Raw genomic sequence first — 19484 nt, 5'->3', positions numbered from 1 at the left:
ATAAAATAAAATAAAATAAAATAAAATAAAATAAAATAAAATAAAATAAAATAAAATAAAATAAAATAAAATAAAATAAAATAAAATAAAATAAAATAAAATAAAATAAAATAAAATAAAATAAAATAAAATAAAATAAAATAAAATAAAATAAAATAAAATAAAATAAAATAAAATAAAATAAAATAAAATAAAATAAAACAAAAAATAAAATAAAAAATAAAAAAAAAATAAAAAATAAAAAATAAAATAAAAAATAAAACAAAAATAAAACTTTTCTAAACATACAAGTGGTATAAGCGTACGTAGAAATAATGCTCGAAGTTAAACATTATTTTTCACTGTGCATGGCAGTAGGATTATCTACTATATATTAAAACGCAATTTAAAGAGAATAAACTACTTATACTATTTATTAGCGCCACAAATTTCTGTGATCTCAGCTCGGTTGGTCTCTCGCTATCAACACTCTACTCTACTTACGCTGATCGCTGCTGCGAGGCGATAACATTCTGAACTTTTTGTAAAGCGCCAATGGCCAAGTGGCTTTATAGTTTATTGAATGAAACATCCGCAACTGTATTACGTTGCGCTCGGCAGTAAGATTTCACAAGTCGTGCGTGCCACATGACTAAGCTAGCAACCGATCGATAAGTTTTCATTTAACCGGCGAAAAACACCACCAAAGCGGTTTACAACGGAAATGCCTTTCGCAAGTGCACGCAGAGCATTTTCACTGTGGTTTTTCTGGATGCTACTACTGTTGGGCGCGTACGAAACGCAGTTGGCTTCAGTGCCGCAAGTGCAATTGCATGAGCAAAAAATCTCGCAAGCCAACAACACCGACTATGTGCGTGATGTAATGCGTCAGGCCAAATCGGCTGAAATGCGCAACTACATGCAAGCGGAGGCGGACGCGTGTGACGACTTCTTTAAGTATGCCTGTGGCACTTGGGAAAAAATCAATCCGACAGATGTGCATAATGTGTTGGAGACAAACTTTTTCGCCTTGCTACTTAGCACCTACAATCAAAAACAGTTGAAAGTGTTGTTGGAGGTGCCACAAAAGAACGACGATGAAGTTACAGCGAAGGTGAAGACTTTCTTTGGCGCTTGTCGGCAGTTCGTGGGCAAGCCGAATGAACGCTACAAATTGGAGTTATGGGAGATTGCTGAAGAGTTTGGACAGATGCCAGCGCTCATGCCGGAAGGCACATGGGAGGCCAGCGAATTCGATTGGTCGGTGACAATTGGCCGCATACAAAATAAATACGGACTGGATGTAATACTGCAGCTGAGTATGCGAGAGGACTTTGTGAATAACAGTGTGCATAAATTATTCATTGGTCAGCCAGCGTTGGCGTTACAAAGTAGAGCCATGTACAAAAGTCCGGCAACAAAATGGTATCGCGACAAATATGAAAAGGAGATAGAGCAAGATTTGCAGCGCTATTTGGGTATTAACGAAGCGGTGGCAAAGCAGACGGCGCGTGAAATTCTTTATTTCGAATCGAGATTGGCCGATGGCATGCTGGACAAGCATTTGGGTAAAACGCTAAAATCCATGGCTGTGCTGAGAACTGTCGACGAAATGCAAGCGGTATATGAGGGCGTCATAGATGTGCGTGCGTATTTGAACATCAGTTTGGGGCAAGAATTCAATGAGACCTTCTACGAATATCATGTGGAATACCAAAGGAATCTGGTGCAGATGCTCAAAGAGATACCCAAAGCGCAAGTAGCAAACTATATCTTGTACCAATTACTTAAAACATTCTTTCTCGATTATAACGCAACGAATGGCGTCAAGGAGAAGCTGTGCTTGGACAAAACAAAATTATATTTCTCCAAAGTGCTGGACAACATCATCTTCCGCAAATACAACAATGAGAAAACAATAGCGGATATTAACGGCATCTGGCTGAAAATCAAAGAGATTTTCAAAGAAGAACTGGAAACTGATAGCTTAAATTGGATGTCGGCAATAACACGAAAAGTGGCACTAGATAAGTTAGACGCCATGCGATTAGACATCAACTCACATGAAATATCAGAATTCACAGAGGAATTCGCCAATTTGACGCTTAGCCAAACGGACTACATCGGAAATTTGAACAAAGTGCTCGCTCACAAAACCAAACACTCTTGGACCGCGTTTCGACACACAAGCGAACCACTGGAAATGCCCACCGCGCTCTCATTCTCGCCCACCTACAGCACCAAAGAGAATTTAATAAGGATTCCCGTTATGCTGCTACAGCCCTACTTTCTCTGGTCCGACTATTATCCGAATGCGCTTAAATTTGGCACGCTCGGTTATTTGGTGGCGCATGAGCTCATACATGGCTTTGACGATGTGGGCCGCAACTTCGATGCTACCGGCAATGAACAATCGTGGTGGGACAACAATTCAACAGAAGCTTTTGCGGAGCGCAAAAAGTGTTTCAAACGTCAATATTCGCTCTATCGCTACAATGGCAAATATCTGCCACAAAGCGAACTGCAAGCAGAAAATATCGCCGACAATGGTGGCATACAACTGGCCTACAAGGCTTACCAGAAGTGGCTCACAGGCCTGAACGAGACCACAAGCGGAGAGCGCGAGCAGCTGTTGGCGTTGGAAACACTACCAAATTTGAGCTTAACAAATCATCAGCTATTTTTTCTCGCTTTTGCTCAGTATTGGTGTAATGATGTTGACGCCTTCTATAGGGACAAAGTTTCTTTGCTAAGCACACATGCGCCGGCGAAATTTCGTGTGATTGGCTCTTTGGCGAATTTCCCGACTTTCGCCGAGGAGTTTCAGTGCGCCAGTGGTACTTCAATGAATCCAAAGCAGAAGTGTAAAATTTATTAAAAATGCATTCACACGCTGGCTGCACTTAAGTGCCTGAGTATATGCGGAGAACGAGCGACATACATGCGAACATATGTATGTATGTACAGGGTGGCGCAAAATTAATCATCCAATTTGTTTTTGAATAACCTTTTTAGTAAATAAAAAGAAATGATTTTGAGTGATGGAAATCTTTATTTTGATTTGATTTCGATCGTCTGTTTGTAAGCTGCAGCTGTCTTGTTCTTAAGTGTCAAATTCGATTGATATACGACTCCATTTGTAAAAATTATTAAGGGTGGTTAAGTTTTAAGGGCCGGTGTTAATTTTGAATAAAATACAATTTTTTTAGAAAATTATTGTAATTTCTCTTTATTATGATAATATTGGTAAGGCTGAATTACGTATGGAACAAAATATCGGTCAAATACCCGTTGCGGCCTCGGCGGCACACCTCCATCCGATAGTCCAAATTTTCGATGACACTGAGGCATAATTGAGGCTCTATGCCGTCGACGTACCCCTTTTCTTTCAAATAACCTCAAAGAAAGAAGTTCAGCGGTGTCAAATCACATTATCTTGGCGGCCAATTGACATCGCCGCGACGTGAGATTATTCGGCCATCAAATTTGCCGCGCAAAAGAGCCATTGTTTCGTTAGCTGTGTGACAAGTGGCACCGTCCTGTTGAAACCACATATCGTCCACATCCACACTATTCACAATAACGGCCTGACCGGCCTCATTTTGGAAAAAATACGGCCCAATGATGCCGCCGGCCCATAAATCGCACCACACAGTCACTCTTTGTGGGTGCATTGGTTTTTCGGCAATCACTCTTGGATTATCAATCGCCCAATTGCGGCAATTCTGCTTATTGACGAATCCACTGAGGTGAAATAGTGCCTCATCACTGAAGATGAGTTTCTTCGAAAAGTGCGCGGTATGCATTTTGGTTTGAACGCCCGTTTTCATAATAAGCCTGAATAACTTTAACGCGTTGCTCGACTATGTATCTTTCCATGGTTCAAATTGAGTTAGACTGAAATTGAAAAATGTCAAATAAAATGCAGAAAAAACTTGACGTTTAGGTGTGGTTTACATTCAACATTGGCCCTTGGAATTTAACCACCCTTTATATCGTCCGATAGGGCGATTAATTTTGCGTCGCCTTGTGCATACTGGTTGCAAGCATAACTGAGTACATGATGATTTTTTTAATATTTAAAATGTTTTTCGTGTTTTTTTTCAAATTTTTTTAAATATTGTTTACTCTTTAGCCAAACCCCATGCCAAATTTTTTCAAAATTTTTCAAATTTTCATCTAAATTCTCAGCTTATTAACATGAATTTTTAAAAAACTTTCGGGTTTCCAGAAAAATGGGTGATGAAATTTTAGTAAAATACGTGCAAATTTTAAGCGGCGAAAAAATCACTTGGATTTTTAGTAGTTTTTTGTTCTGATGGCATTTTGCATTTAAAAAATTAAATAAATAAATAATTGGCGCGCGCACTTCTGTTAGGTGTTTGGCCAAGCTCCTGCTCCTATTTGTGGGGTGCGTCTTGATGTTGTTCTATAAATGGAAGGACTTACAGTTTTAAGCCGACTCCGAGCGGCAAATAGATTTTTATGAGGAGCTTTTTCATGCCAAGAATATTCTTGGAGTTTTGCTCTTTATTCCATATAAAAATGAGTTTCTTGAGGAAGAAAATGCGCAAGAGCATTTGCAAAAAACAAAAAAATTAAAAAAGCATCAACTCCAGTCTTTATAAATTGCGCTTGTGTCACCAAGAAAAATATATTTAAAATCGACGCCGCTTAAAACTTGCATTTTATTATACTAATTTTTTTTTTTACATCCTTGCTCATTTCGCTCGGGAACAGAGGACCTCGACAAGACTCTTCCTTCGTACACGGTTCTGGGCTGTTGTTTTTGCGGCGTCCCATCTGATGTTGACATCTTTGCTAGTTTGCGCAACATCGACATTCGCCAAGTGATCTTTGTCCGACCACGAGCTCTGCTCCCTTGCGGGTTTCAGTACAATGAAATTCTCCTGATATTATACCAATACATCTGGACATTTTTCTAAAAGATCCAAATTAAAAAGTTGAAAATTTAGATGAAATTTTCTTGTAAAAAGTTGAAAAGTTTGATTTATATTTTTACTTTTTGTAAAAAGTTAAAAAGTTTGATTTATATGAAAAATATTAAAAAAATACAAAAAAAAACAAAGAAATAACAAACAAAAAATAATAACAAAATGTGACTCGAAAAATATTTTCAATATTCAAAAAAAATTATCACACACTCAGCTATAGTATACTGGCCACTGTACATACAATACATACCTACATACACACATACTTATACACTACTTGCATGTAGTACTTTAAATGCAGTGATAATTTGTAAGCACTTCAAATGTTAAGGGAATAGGTAAATTAATAAAAAGGAATTTGATGTTTACTATGTCACATTTGTTGCTTTTTGTTATTTTGCCATTTGGTAGCTCGCAGACAAATGGACAAGACGCAGTAGTAAAATATATATATATTTTTTTTTTTACATTTTGGTTGTGACAAGCGTACAACAAAATGATGAGCGAAGCAGAATTTCTCGTCATTAACTACTTCATTTTTATTTGTGCTGAAATTATTGCCTATGTTCGATCCCCATGTTTAACACAGTATGTGCCAAGTGGATTTGGCAAAACATACAAAGAAAATACAGTGTACTCTCTCTTAACGGACGCCTCTCTTAAACGGACATCTCCCAAAAACAGACAGTTTTTTCAGTACTAAGAAATTCTTAAGGGTTTTCTGAAAAATATTCGCTCTTGAGCGGGCCACCCCCTCATAACAGGACGCGGACACTTGTTTTCACAACGCAAAGGATATTTTAATTCCCCATAACCGGACATCGTACAAACATTGTTTTCACGTTTACTCTCTACCCTACTCGTACAGCAGTTGCTTATAGAACGGAATCCCCTAAATACAAAGAACTTGTTTTTAATCAAGTAAAAACATAAATACACATACATACGTAGTTTCTTATTGTATGCATACGTGAATCTCAATGCCTACGTTAGGTTAGGTTTGGCAGCCGCATCGCACATAGAGACAACGATGCCACTTAGACCACGAAATGGGCCCGTTGTGAGCCGCGGGGGCTGGACTATATTTCCCTTTCCATATTGAACCATCCTGAGCTTTTGACAAAGCGTAAAAGGTTGTTGATACCTAAAGTGTATACATTATCTATATTCGTTAAGAAGTAGGATTTTAAAAATCGGTTCCTGCTTCTGGCTAGAGCCGGGCATGTGCAAAAAAGGTGTTGAATTGTTTCCAATTCCTCCTCATTTTTGCAGCTACGAAAGAAATCATGCGTGTAAACACCTAATCTCTTTGCATGATTTCCTATGAGACAATGTCCTGTGAGGGCCCCTACTAAGGTCTTGATTTGAAGTCTACTCAGTTTTATAATACTCTTGGACAAACGTACATTTAGCCTTGGCCATCTCTGATTTGCAGAATTGATTAGTGCGTCCTTAATGAGAAGCTTACAAGTTGTGAGAGGTATCTCCATAAAATTACTTATGTCTGGCATACAGGTACCTTCTCTTGCAAGTTGGTCTGCTCAACAGTCCCGTGGTATATCTCTGTGGAACCCAGCTTAAGATTATACGATATTGCTTGGCCATCTCATTTAGAGATTGGCGACAACGTAAGACACTCCTCGATGTTGTTTGGAATGCATCCAGGACTCATAGGGCAGCTTGGCTGTCTGATAGAATGCAGATATCCGTTGATAATATTCTGTTTATCTTTAAACATTTTAAGGATCCATGAATAGCGTTTATTTCACTAATAGAAAGCTCTTCGCAGAATAACCCTGATTCTACACCGGTGTCCATTTTGGATCCGTCCGTGTAGATCTTAACGGGTGTGTTGGGTGTTGGATCTTCTTCAAGCCATTCCAGTCTAGAAGGGATTTTCATTAGGAAATTCCTTTCGAAGCAAAGAATGGGAGGGTGATAATCACTGTCACAGTCATCCGTGTAGGAGTCTAAAATGGTTGAATGTCCATGTGTGACAGTTCTCCATTGTGAGCTCGCTTTGAGCCTTAAAGCGGAGCAGGCCGCTGAGTAATTGCAGAAGAGGTCTAGGGGTGGCAGATGTAGCATGATGTCCAAAGCCAGGGATGGCGTGATTTTCATGATGCCACATATTGCTAATTCCGCTGATCTCAGCACCTTATTCAATAATTTAGAATAGGTTTTTTTCTGCATAGCACACCACCAGACAACATTTCCATATAGAAGAATGGGTCTGACGACAGCAGTGTAAAGCCAATGAGCAACCTTAGGTTTTATTCCCCAGGTCTTGCCTAAAGCTCTCTTACAGGCATAAAAAGCTAGGTTCGCCTTCCTGACTCTTTCTAAGATGTTTGACTTCCAAGTCAGTTTCCTATCTATGTTTAGTCCCAAGTACTTGGTTTCTTCCGAAATCACAAGAGCTTCCCGCTTAAGCATAATTGGACTTAGCTGAGGGATTCTGTGCTTCCTCGTAAACAATATGAGTTGTGTTTTGTCTGGGTTGACTCCTAGACCACACTTTTCTGCCCACCTAGAAAGTATGTCTAGAGCATTTTGTAATAGGTCTCTTAATGTAGATACAAATTTACCAGAGACAGCGATAACAACGTCATCGGCATAAGCTATCACCTTACAGCCCACCGATTCCAGTATTAACAGAAGTTTATTTACAACTCCACTCGCTTCAATGATTCTGCTATTTAGCATTTTGCCAATGAAGCCTACCAAGCCCGGTTCTACCCCAAGATCAGTGAGTGCTGCAGTAATTGCCCCACTTCGACATTGTTAAAGGCTCCTTCAATATCAAGGAAAGCGGCTAAAGTAAATTCCTCTTTGTGCAGTGAGCTCTCTGCCATGTAAATAAGGTTATGTAGAGCTATCTCTACCGATTTCCCTTTCGTGTAGGCATGTTATGACATAGAGATAAGATTTCTATCTATAGTAAGGCTTAAGTCAAATTCTATCAACCTCTCCAAAGTTTTCAATAGGAAAGAAGAAAGGGATATCGGTCTTAAGTCTTTTGGATGGGTATGTGAATTTCTAGCAGCTTTTGCAATGAAAACAATTCAACTTGCATCTTTCCATTCTCCTTAACGTAATAGTTTAACTTGGTATAAGAAGATAGCAATTGATTTACTATTTCAAGCCGCTATTGTCAATACTAGATGCGTTTACAACGAATTGGTAGACGACCCTAAGGGTTTGGGAAAACAGATACGCCCAATAACGATAGTGGTTGGACTGCAGAGGATGATCTTCCGCTTTCAGCACTTGGTTAGTTCACAAACGTTATTAATCGAGTTGAGAGCGAAATTCATTTTCACATGGAAGACTATCTTAATTTATATAATGAAATATTCATTAATGATGAAAATTTGGAAAATATCAAAACTGAAGGGTTAACTGTTTCCCAAGAATCGTTGGCCATCTCGTCTGAAGATGAAATAGAAAACGAGATTGACGACAAGTTAACTTCTTATAAAGAGGCTTATGTAGCTATAAGAAAACTAAATTTTCTCTAAACTACAACGACCTTAAGGGTGCTGAGCTATTTACTTACTGATCTTCAAATACATCTTCGATATATTGAAATTAAAGGAAAAACTCGCCAAGCTGAAATTTCTGACTTGTTTAAATCAATTTGTATATCTTTTATAATAAATCTTGTTTTTTAATTTTTGAAAAACATTTGACTTACATCCTTTTTTTGTCATATATGTACATATGTATGTATGTATCAATATTCTTGTTTTGGAAATAAAATTGCTTAAGCATACATCTATTAAGCACTTTTTATAATTTTCTGATAAGCGGACAAATTTGTCAGTCCCTTAGGTGTCCGCTTAAGCGAGAGTACACTGTTGGTTAGCAACCAGTAGGAAAGTAGTATGCATAGGCATATAGTACATACATACATATATTGTTTTATGAGCAATTACCGATCTGCTTTATTGCTTATTTTGAATTTTACAACAGCTTTTTATATCTTGCATATGAAAATTTAACAGAAATCTTCACTAAAAGTATGACAAAAAAATCATGTAAAGGTAAAGCCACCTGTGTCGTATTTTTTCATGACACGTGACACTTCAAAAGGTGTTAAGTGTCATACAAAAAACATGCGACATGGCACTCACAGCTTCATTGTCTATTGCGAACGAAAGGCCAGACGAACAAATCGTCTCTAGATGATTTCGTTTACCATTGGCATTCACTACTTTATTCGCGAACGTTTACATTGCTTACTTTCTAGCGAAATGTGAGACCAAAGCAGTAAAAAAACAGTATTTTTTTTCAAAGTTTTATCATTTTTAAGCTAACTTTTGAATATCCGGCAGCGATTTTCTGCATTGTTTACATACTTATTTTATTATGCTTATAATCGTTTGTTTACATAATAGTTTGGTTGTTTTCATTATTGGTGTTTTTATGCCTATGGAAATTATTGTTGATAGTGTAAAGGGTGATTTTTTAAGAGCTATAGGAAAGTTTTTCAAAAAAACACACGTAAAATTCAGAAAAATGCATGAAATTTTTATTTAAATCGATAGTACAGTCCATATAATTTAGTGTTTGAAGATTATTTCATGCAAATGTTGACCGCGACTGCGCTTCAAATGGTCCATCCGCTTAGTCCAATTTTGGCATACTCTTTCCAATGTTTCGGCCGGTATCTCACATATGTATAAATGCTTTAATGTTGTCTTCCAATGCGTTAATTGAAGCAGGCTTGTCTGAATGGACATGAGCTTTAACATAGCCCCACAAAAAATAATCTAAAGGCGTTATAACGCACCATCTGGGTGGCCAATTGACAGGTCCCGAACGTGAAATAAAATGTTCACCGAACTCGCCTCTCAACAAGTCCATTGTTACGCGTGCTGTGTGGCATGTGGCACCGTCTTGCTGAAACCAGATGTCATGCAAGTCAAGCTCGTTTTCCACGTTGTTGCGTAACAGAGGCCCAATGCTGCGAACAGCGACTAATTGATAATTGATGGTCATCATTAACACTGGCCGATACAGCTGCGATATTTTCTTCAGTTCGCACTCCACGTCAGCGTGTTGGTGGTTTGATGTCCAATAATGTAAATTTGGTTTCAAATTTAGTCACAATAGCTCGAATAGCCGCTTCAGTGGGTCGATTAAACTGACCATAAAATGGAAGAAGCGCGCGATAATCTTTCTTAACAGAACACGCATTTTTATAATAAAATTCAATGATTTGCAAGTGTTGTTCGTTTGTAAGACGATTCATGGTTAAATGTTAGGCCAAACTGAAGATGTTTGAGAGTAAAACAAAACACGAAACGTGCGTCAGCTGTTTAAACCAACTGTTTAAAAAAATAATAGCTAAAAAATCACCCTTTATATATATTTTATATTTTTTTAATTTTCTTTTTATATTTTTTATTTTTATGCATTTTATTTTAATTTTAAATTTTTTTTATTTATTTTTTGTAATATTTTTTGAATTTTTTAATTTTTTTATAATTTATTTTTTATTGTTTGTATTATTTTCTTTTATTTTTCTTTAATTTTATAATTTTTATATTTTATTTATTTTCATTTATTTCGTTATTATTATTTTATTACCTTTTTCTTTATCTATTTTTTTATTAAATTTTTTTTATTTTTTAACTTATTATTTTTTTTTTATTATAGATTCGAATGGCACATACTTCACATTTTTTTTTTTTTTTTTTTTTTGGCGGTGAGGTAGGGTTCAAAATGCCTTCGCACTTACAGTAGCCGTCGTCTACTGCGTCGAATGGTGTAGCCACTAAAACAATCCCTCCCCATTCCTTCCCGGATGTTTCCTCTGCCCCGGGACTCCGGTAGTATTTCATCGTAGGCAGAGGAGATCCAAGTAGGCGTTCTGTTCAGAAAGAAGCCTTTTCTACTCCCCCTGCGTCCAGGGTCGCCAATTTTGGAGCCAGCATCACGCTATCGGCTCATCTTCTACTCAGGTAGGATGGATGTATGTATATTGATCATCTCTATCCATGTCAAATTTCTTGGCACGTAGGACCGTCGGTCGCTTGTCGCAGTTTGTGCTTCTGGTGGTTTCGCCGCCCTTGATTTCTCGGCCTCTTCTTCCGCTTTTGTCCAATTTCGTCGTAGACTTTCGATAATGTCGAAGAGCTCGTCTAACTCGGATACTCCGCACTTTACATCGCTGCTTATATTTTTCTGTTTCTGCATTGCCAGCTTCATTTTCTTAAGAGTGAGGCGGCACTTCGCGAGAGCTTCTTCTTCACCTATCCTCATCTTCGCTATAAACTCCTGTTTCGGTGAGTTTTTTCCGGGATGTAGGCCTTGTTCACCTGTGGGAGTGTCAAGCGCTTGTCGTTCACTTGCTTCAGGTAAGGACGGTGTCAGAAAGACGTCAGCCCTCTCGTTGGGTCTGCTTTTTTCCCCAAAAGTCCGTGGGGGCGAATGTTGGATCTTGCTTTTCCTTCGGAAAGCTTCCAGGCCTTCGTATCCAGGTGATCTACTTTGCTGTATTGACATCATTTGCTTAATTGTCTGTTGAGTTTTTGTATTCATCGTATTTGGGTCCCCGCTTCAAGCCGCTATCTCCGCTCGATGTACAGTTGCCGTGTTATCCCCGCGGTTATCTATGCTATGCAGGGAGGCCGCGCAAGGGTTGACGCAAAGCCTTATGAGCTGTTGCGTTCAGAGCCAGGATGGCATAAGTCAGGAATTTCTCATCTGAGCCTGTACCGCCAACTTAATGGCGACGTAGCTTTGAACGTACTTGAAGACCCGCCACGGGTTTAACAGGACGGAGGCGGTCTACAACATTAACCTGAGAGCCGTTTCTACAGGATTTCACTCCTGTGTACTAAGGTAACAGACTGTTGTATCCGTCAGCCCAAAGTGTTCTAATCCAATTCGTTTGTCAAAATCTATATCCGTTTCGTTGCCATTTCCGCTTGTTACATCACACTCCGTGTGTGATGGTGTGAATACAGCCGCTCCAACTAGGAGAACAGACGCTGACCAGAAAGCCGCTCACTGTGAGTCAGACGCTTCTGGGTTTTTGTATGTTCACCATGCCCACGCATGATGAAGGGGACACATAGTTATTGAAGGGCGGTGTCTATTCGCCTTTGTCACTGAGACTTCATTGGACTAGCTAGCTTTTGTACCGCGCCCTCTGTTTCAGCCGCTCCCTGTCGGGGATTGCTTATTCGTTAAAAACTTATTCGCAACTACCCTGCTACTGCAGGCCTTCCGGCGATCCGCAACCTGCCGACCCCCCCGGTAGCTTAGAGCTCAGCTTAGCCGTCCGATCCCTAAGGAACGTAGACCTCCGGGGCACATACTTCACATAATATCATGTATTATTTAACAATTTAAATAAATCGTAACTTTGGCTAAGAAAGGGCGAAAACTTATTCCCATACCCAATATTATATTTATAAATATATTTTTTTAAATTTTTTATTTTAATGCATTTTTTTAATTTTAAAATTTTTTTACTTATTTTGTTTTTTTTTTTTACTCTTTTAATTTTTTTTTATAATTTGGTGTGCTTTGTTTTACTTTTTATTGTATTCATTATTATTGAAAATGTTTTTTTTTTATTTGATTAATATTCTAATTTTTATTTTTTTTTAATTTGGTTATTATTATTATATTTTATTATGTTGAATTTGATTATTATTATTATTTATAATATTTACTTTTTAATTTTTTTGTCATAATTATTTTTATTCATGTTTTTTATTATTATTTTATTATCTTTTTCTTTATTTATTTTTGATACTGCTTCAACTCAAGTGAAGTGCATTCCGGGCAAGGTATTTTGCATTGATCAAAACAAGTGGTCATCACAAGAGATATTGTCAGGACTATGACAGTTTTACTACAATTTTGTTAGCGACATATTGACAGTTTTTTTTTACAACCCATGCACACCCTGCACTTAAATTCACCGAACTATTGAAATTGCTCACAATTCAAACAGCTTCCGTGTTCGTCAACATTGCAGCAATTGAATGCCCGCAGAGAATATTCAAACCTCCACTCTCAACAACTAACTCTTCATATTACTTTAAAGACTTTCACTTTTGCAAATATACTTTGCACTTCCCAAATGTTTCCAATATTTCTTTGCAGTAACACTCGCAGCATCCAAGACTGGCTTTTTAAGTCCCACTGCACTCCAAGTAAGTATACGAAGGTGAGGGCAACAGCAAAAACTACAGTAAACTGAGCAACAATATTGTCAGTTCAGTTCAATGTTTTTGCAGAGTGTAACTGTTACGTATATTGCTCATACATACATACACGCACAACCGCTGCATGTACGAGCTTGTCGATTGCGAGTATTTCGACATACAACGAAACACACCCATCTGCATCTATGATATGTAAGCGAGTTTTAGATGCATATGTATAAGTACATACATACATATATCTGTTTAGCAGAAATAGTAGTTGTTGTTGCTGCAGTCACGCAACCATATGGGAAGCTAAACGAAAAAACAGCTTTTGGCAAACAATTGGAACAGACAACTACATGCAGCAATGGGCTGAAAACTCCCGGGCTTAACACATACATAGATAGCACTACTTTTATTGCATTCACCCTTTTTCAGTTAGTACTAACCTTAAAAAGACAGCTGTTAAAATTTTATGATATTCTATTGATTAGTTCCTGAGTTATTGTGCTACGAGTGATGCTACCTTTGTTATTTTCAAAACACACCGCAGTGGACGTCTAAATGAGGCGAAACACCAGAAAACATTAAAAAAGATCCACAAAATCGTTTTGAATGGTCGAAAAGTAAAGTTGCGTTAGTTAACTGGCATTGTAAAGATATCAACAGAAAGAATAAGCTTTATATTACATGAGCATTTGACTATGAAAAAGCTCTGTTCAAGTCGGTGCCGCGTTTGCTCACTGTTGATCAAAAGTCAACCAAAACAATGACAAAACTACATAAATTAAACTTCGAATTGCTCCCACATCCACCGTATTCGCCAGATTTGGCTCCCTGCCACTATTGCCTGTTTGCAGACCCAAAACAAAAATGCACATCGGCAAGAAATTTCGCTCGAATGAAGAGGTCATCGCTGAAACTAAGGCGCAATTTGAGGCAAAAGATAAATCATTCCACAAAAGTGATATTAATATCCTGTACGATAAAAACAACAAAATTCAATCTCCAGTAATACAACGGGCAAAGCTAAAAGTAGTATGGGTGTCGATACAGGGTTTGATTGAAAAGTAATTAGCCTTCCCGCGCGGAGCGTCTGCCAAGCGATCAACCGAATCGGCTGGTGGGGGAAAATGATCGTTGGACCTTTCCCTTCCACTAGAAACCGGTCCCAGTTCGCTGGCAACAGCGGTGCAGTCAACATCGCTTCGCGCGTGAAAGCCGTTTTAAAAGTGTGTTAGGATTTTGCAGTGGCGAAAATGCAGCGATCGTTGGAGCGACGTTACTCGATCAATCTTTTTCGACTCTCGAAGCATCGCCTACAAGGAGTTTGTACCTCCAGGAAGCGCTGTAAACGCTTCCCCACCTTCCCTACAGCCCAGACTTGTCCCCTCCGGACTTTTTCTTGTTCCCGCGCCTGAAAAGAAAGCTGAAGGGGAGGCGTTTCGACTCCATCGAGGCGATCCAAAAAACTGTGACAGCCGAATTAAACGCGATTCCGGCGGATGAGTTTAAAAAATGTTTCCTGCAGTGGAAGAACCGCTACCAGCGGTGTACTGACGCTCAAGGGTCCTATTTTGAAGAATATTAGTTGTATAAGCCAAAAGGTTTAATAAAACTGCTTAAAAAAATAAGGCTCATTACTTTCAATCAAACCCTGTACATCCATGTTAGTAGGAACTTTGAACTTCCTCTATATGTCTTTTGAGCTTACTAGGAATGGGCGGGTGTTGTTTGTATTTATGCGCATAACCTTAGTTTTGGAGACGTTGGTGTTGAGTCCCACATTGGATGCTAGTATCGGTATTGATTTCAATTCTTGTGCCATCGTCGTAGCGGTGCGCAAGGATGCAAATGTCATCGGCGTAATCGATGTCATTTAAAGATCCCCAAAGACCGCGTGTAATGTCACTCTGATTAACCAGAACCTGACCTAAGACGATGTCAAGGACAATGTTAAAGAAAGTTGCAGAGATCGTGGCGCTTATTTGTCCTTCATGTGGAAATCGGCAGCACGTGTCTGCATATAAGTTTATTATGAGACTACTAATTTTGTTGAAACCATCGTTTATTAAATCATGGGTGGGGCAGACATGTGACTACTTTTTCTATTATCCAGGAACCTCCTTCAATTTGTGGTGTGCATCTTTATGCCCGCTGCAGAATTGCAGATGAAGTTTTAGGTGGAGTCTTTTTGTGACAGAAATACACTCGAAGGTTTGCCCTTGTCTGTGGAGGCTCGACCGCTATTAAACAAACAATTTTTATGGTGTTGAATTCAGACCCTACACAATAGTAATCACGCACATTCGGCTGCGATGGCCGCCTAGAAACTGCAGATTAGCCAAAAAAGAATGCATCGTCGAAAACAGTCCACACAAGATCCTTGGATCGTTAGCAACTATGTCGATATGGGTCCATGAATGTCGCAGGTAATTGTAGGAGCCTTCGACAGCACGTGGTTAATCTGCCTTGCTCTTGGGACACACTGGTGTTCCAACAGACGAGTGAGCGAAGCAATGATCTGAGCGAGAGCTGTATGAATCGAGTTTCCCACGTGAAAGCATCTCTAATACTCCTGATCTCACAAGTTGAGGAGGAGTCTAAAGCGCCTTAAAAAGAAGTGAACTATTCTAGCGGCTGCCGTAACCGAATGGGTTGGTGCGCGACTACCATTCGGAATTCACAGAGAGAACGTCGGTTCGAATCTCGGTGAAAACACCAAAATTAAGAAAAACATTTTTCTAATAGCGGTCGCACCTTGGCAGGCAATGGCAAACCTCCGAGTGTATTTCTGCCATGAAAAAGCTCCTCACAAAAATATCTGCCATTCGGAGTCGGCTTGAAACTGTAGGTCCCTTCATTTGTGGAACAACATCAAGGCGCACACCACAAATACGAGGAGGAGCGCGGCCAAACACCCAAAAAGGGTGTACGTGCCAATTATATATATAATCTAGACATCTCGCACCGACTTTGGCGAAGAGCACTTAGACTGTTGAGGCTCCCTTAACTGAAAGACGTATGTTTCACGGACCTTTTTCAAACCTAGTCCCCAGGTTTGGTGCACCTCGTAACGATTTCTGTAATCGAAGCTGTAAAGGCGAAGAAGGCACGAATAAATAAATAAAAGAGTTTCTTTCAGCCCTTCCTGTACGAATGCCCCGCACTTTCGAGGATGCGCTTGAGATTTCTGAGGCAACATTTCTTAAAAGACAGTTTAAACTCGCATTTATTGGAGAGTGTGATTTTATTTACCAAAAGATCAAACTATTTCGGGGGTCATAACGCAATATAGGTACCTCTGTGAACTTTTATTAGAGGAGTATCTAACCTCACTTAGCTCAAATGTGAAACTGTCGTTTCTTGTTTACTATGCTTGGTAATGATAATGGTTGTACGGGTTAGGCTAAGGCCTTTATGCACAGCGACCAGATTGATCTATTGTGCGCCCCTAATTACTTAATTATAATTATTTAGTATACCGAGTAATCGAACCAGCTCCTTAGGAGGGAGCAAATGTAGGTCTTCCTCCTCTAGCAGGTACGAGCCCAGGATTCTGTGTCTCCTGTGACCTAATGCCTCACAATTGGTGATTCGTGTTCCATAGACTCCTCTTCATTACAACAGAACCTGCATAATCTTGTACTAGATAATCCAATTGTGTGAAAGTGTTTCTTACAGGCAAAGTGACCTGTAAGTGCTCCACAGAGTAATCTGATGCCTTTTTCACCTAGGGTTAGAGCAGATTTTGTTCTGTTGGCATTGAAGTTCAAAAACTTTTTGGAGCGATTAAGGCCGCTGGTGCCGTTCCAGTATTCCCTGATTTTAGTTTGGATCCATTTTTTGGTTTCCTGTTTTATATTATTTTTATTTATTTGGTCCAATAAAAAGACCTTCTGCCCCTTTTTTTGGCATAAGAGTCTGCCTTCTCGTTTCCTTCATGTCCCTCATGTTCTGGTACCCAAATCAGTGAGACCTAATTATGAGTGGCCAGTTTGTTGAGTGCATTTTTACACTCTATTAGGACTTTTGACTTGAATGTGAAGCTTATCAAGGCTTTGAGAACCGATTTGCTGTCCGAAAGTATTTTAATTTTTACATTCTCGAACCCTCTTTTGGATATGATTTTCACTGTTTCCTTTACGGCGAAGAGCTCCGCATGGAAAATCGTTGTACCAGTTCTTAGTGTTAGTAATTTTTCTGCTCTAGGCCCCACTATTCCTGCTCCTGCCCGCCAAATAATTTAAATTTTCTGCCTGTAATTTTGAAATAAACTGGTTTTTAAACTCATTTGGTTGATCCCGTGTAACTAACACCCAAACCAGCGTCTTTAAATTTTTTGTCTGTCCATCTGTAGCGGCTAAACTCCGAAACGACTGAGCGATTATTGCTAGCATCCCGCATTGGGACATAAAGGGCTTTTCACCTCATTAATTTGTTTCATCAAAATATTTCCTAATCGAGTTTTTGCAATCGCCGGCAGTTTTTTCTCTGCCACAAAAAATTCATTCAGGAAAAAAATTTTGATAGCTTGCCTAAGAAAGTTAGCACTATTTTAGTGTCAATTTAGCTAAAGTTAAGGTCTTCTTTGAGAGTATTTCGATGCATTTTGATTGGCTGGCTCATACATCAGTATGCATATGCGGACATGCATTAGCACTTACACATACCTACGAGCAAATATAAGACTGGTGTGTTTAGTGCCACTGCATTGAGCGTATTTTGTGCCTTGCTCACCAAGTACGGGTTGAGTTGCCATAGTGCACATCGTAACCACCAAAGGTCAAGGCTTCGCTGTAAGTTTATTTTTTGAATTTTGCTACTTACACACTTTTGCCTTTCTGCTTTTTGCTGAATGTGACATTTTTTTGGGTGGACTTTTTATTTTATTTCTTTCTGATTTATTTTCTATCCACAAAAGTACGAAAGCTCAAAACGAGACAGACGGAAGTTGTAAGAGTGTAAAATTAAATGCATTTAAGTGAGAATTGAAAATGAAGAAAATCATTCTTATAGGGCACAAATAAATGAACGAATATGTCAACGTACTATAAATATGTATTATTTTGTGCTAGAACTTGAACCATTACAGCTTTAGGAAATAGCTTATAATCATCAGCGTCCATTACTTTTGTTCCGAATGGAACATAGGGACTCATAGAGCTTAGAAAAGTATTTTAAAATTGTCAAGTATGTTGCAAGTATTTTTTACTATTAAAACCAAAAATAGACTTTAGCACCAACAATTATCTTAACTTGCAGATTGAGAAGAATTTCAGGTTTTGCGTTGCTAGTATTGGGGACATGAATTTCTTGTGGTGGCGGAATTTACTGAATTTATTACAGAAATGTAGATTATAAGTACAACTAACTGACAGCAGGTTAGGTTAGGTTATACTGGCTGACCGAAGCCACGCAGAGACCATTTTGGCCCATAGCGATACCAGATCAGAGTCCTATTTAGTGAAAATATGAATCACTCAAGATGCACGTACTGTTCGCGAATTTTAGGAGAGGCTCGAGCTCCAGTTCAGGCATAGATTAACTGCTCGTATTTTTATATAAGCCCACAAATACCGAGTGATAAACTAAGAGGTATCAAATATTAAATTGAAACAAAACAACAAAAATTCACATTGATTAGGGAAACTTTAAAAATTGAGAGGGAGTTAAGGCAATGAAGGTGAATAATAGAAAGTATACAACTCCTGTTGAAAGTAAAAAAGACCTAAAAACAAAATTAACAATTAAAAAAAATAAAGATTAGAAAAAAATGTTAAATATTTTTTTTAATAATGTAAATTTTAGTTATTTCTGGATTATTATTATTATTTTTTTTTTTTGTTTTGTAGTTTTAGTTTGATTTACTTAGGAAAAAAGAGTACATACCGGACTTTTTCCTATTGCAATTTTCATATAATTTACCTTGCCTTTGCCATTCTTGGTGTCTTTCAAAAATAAATACCATATAAAAACAAATATTTCGTATAAGGAGGGATGTTCGCATATATAAGGCATGCGTAGGTTAGGTTAGGTTAGGTTTGGCAGCCGCATCGCACATAGAGACAACGATGCCACTTAGACCACGAAATGGGCCCGTTGTGAGCCGCGAGGGCTGGACTATATTTCCCTTTCCATATTGAACCATCCTGAGCTTTTGACAAAGCGTAAAAGGTTGTTGATACCTAAAGTGTATAAATTATCTATATTCGTTAAGAAGTAGGATTTTAAAAATCGGTTTCTGCTTCTGGCTAGAGCTGGGCATGTGCAAAAAAGGTGTTGAATTGTTTCCAACTACTCCTCATTTCTGCAGCTACGACAAAAATCATGCGTATAAACGCCTAATCTCCTTGCATGATTTCCTATAAGACAATGT

The 19484-nt window shown here is 38.5% G+C and overlaps 1 protein-coding gene across 1 annotated transcript; it reads left to right on the top strand.

Annotated features, from left to right (window-relative positions):
- The first annotated feature begins 551 nt into the window (after positions 1-551).
- Positions 552-4090, top strand: LOC129241303 (neprilysin-4-like). Its single transcript, XM_054877557.1, has one exon. It carries the CDS (start codon positions 704-706, stop codon positions 2855-2857), a length of 2154 nt encoding a protein of 717 aa, XP_054733532.1. The 5' UTR covers positions 552-703; the 3' UTR covers positions 2858-4090.
- Positions 4091-19484: the final 15394 nt, after the last annotated feature.

The sequence above is a fragment of the Anastrepha obliqua genome, chromosome 1, assembly GCF_027943255.1.
Source record: "Anastrepha obliqua isolate idAnaObli1 chromosome 1, idAnaObli1_1.0, whole genome shotgun sequence".
NCBI classification, from domain to species: Eukaryota; Metazoa; Arthropoda; class Insecta; order Diptera; family Tephritidae; genus Anastrepha; species Anastrepha obliqua.
This window is presented reverse-complemented; position numbering and strand designations above follow the sequence as displayed.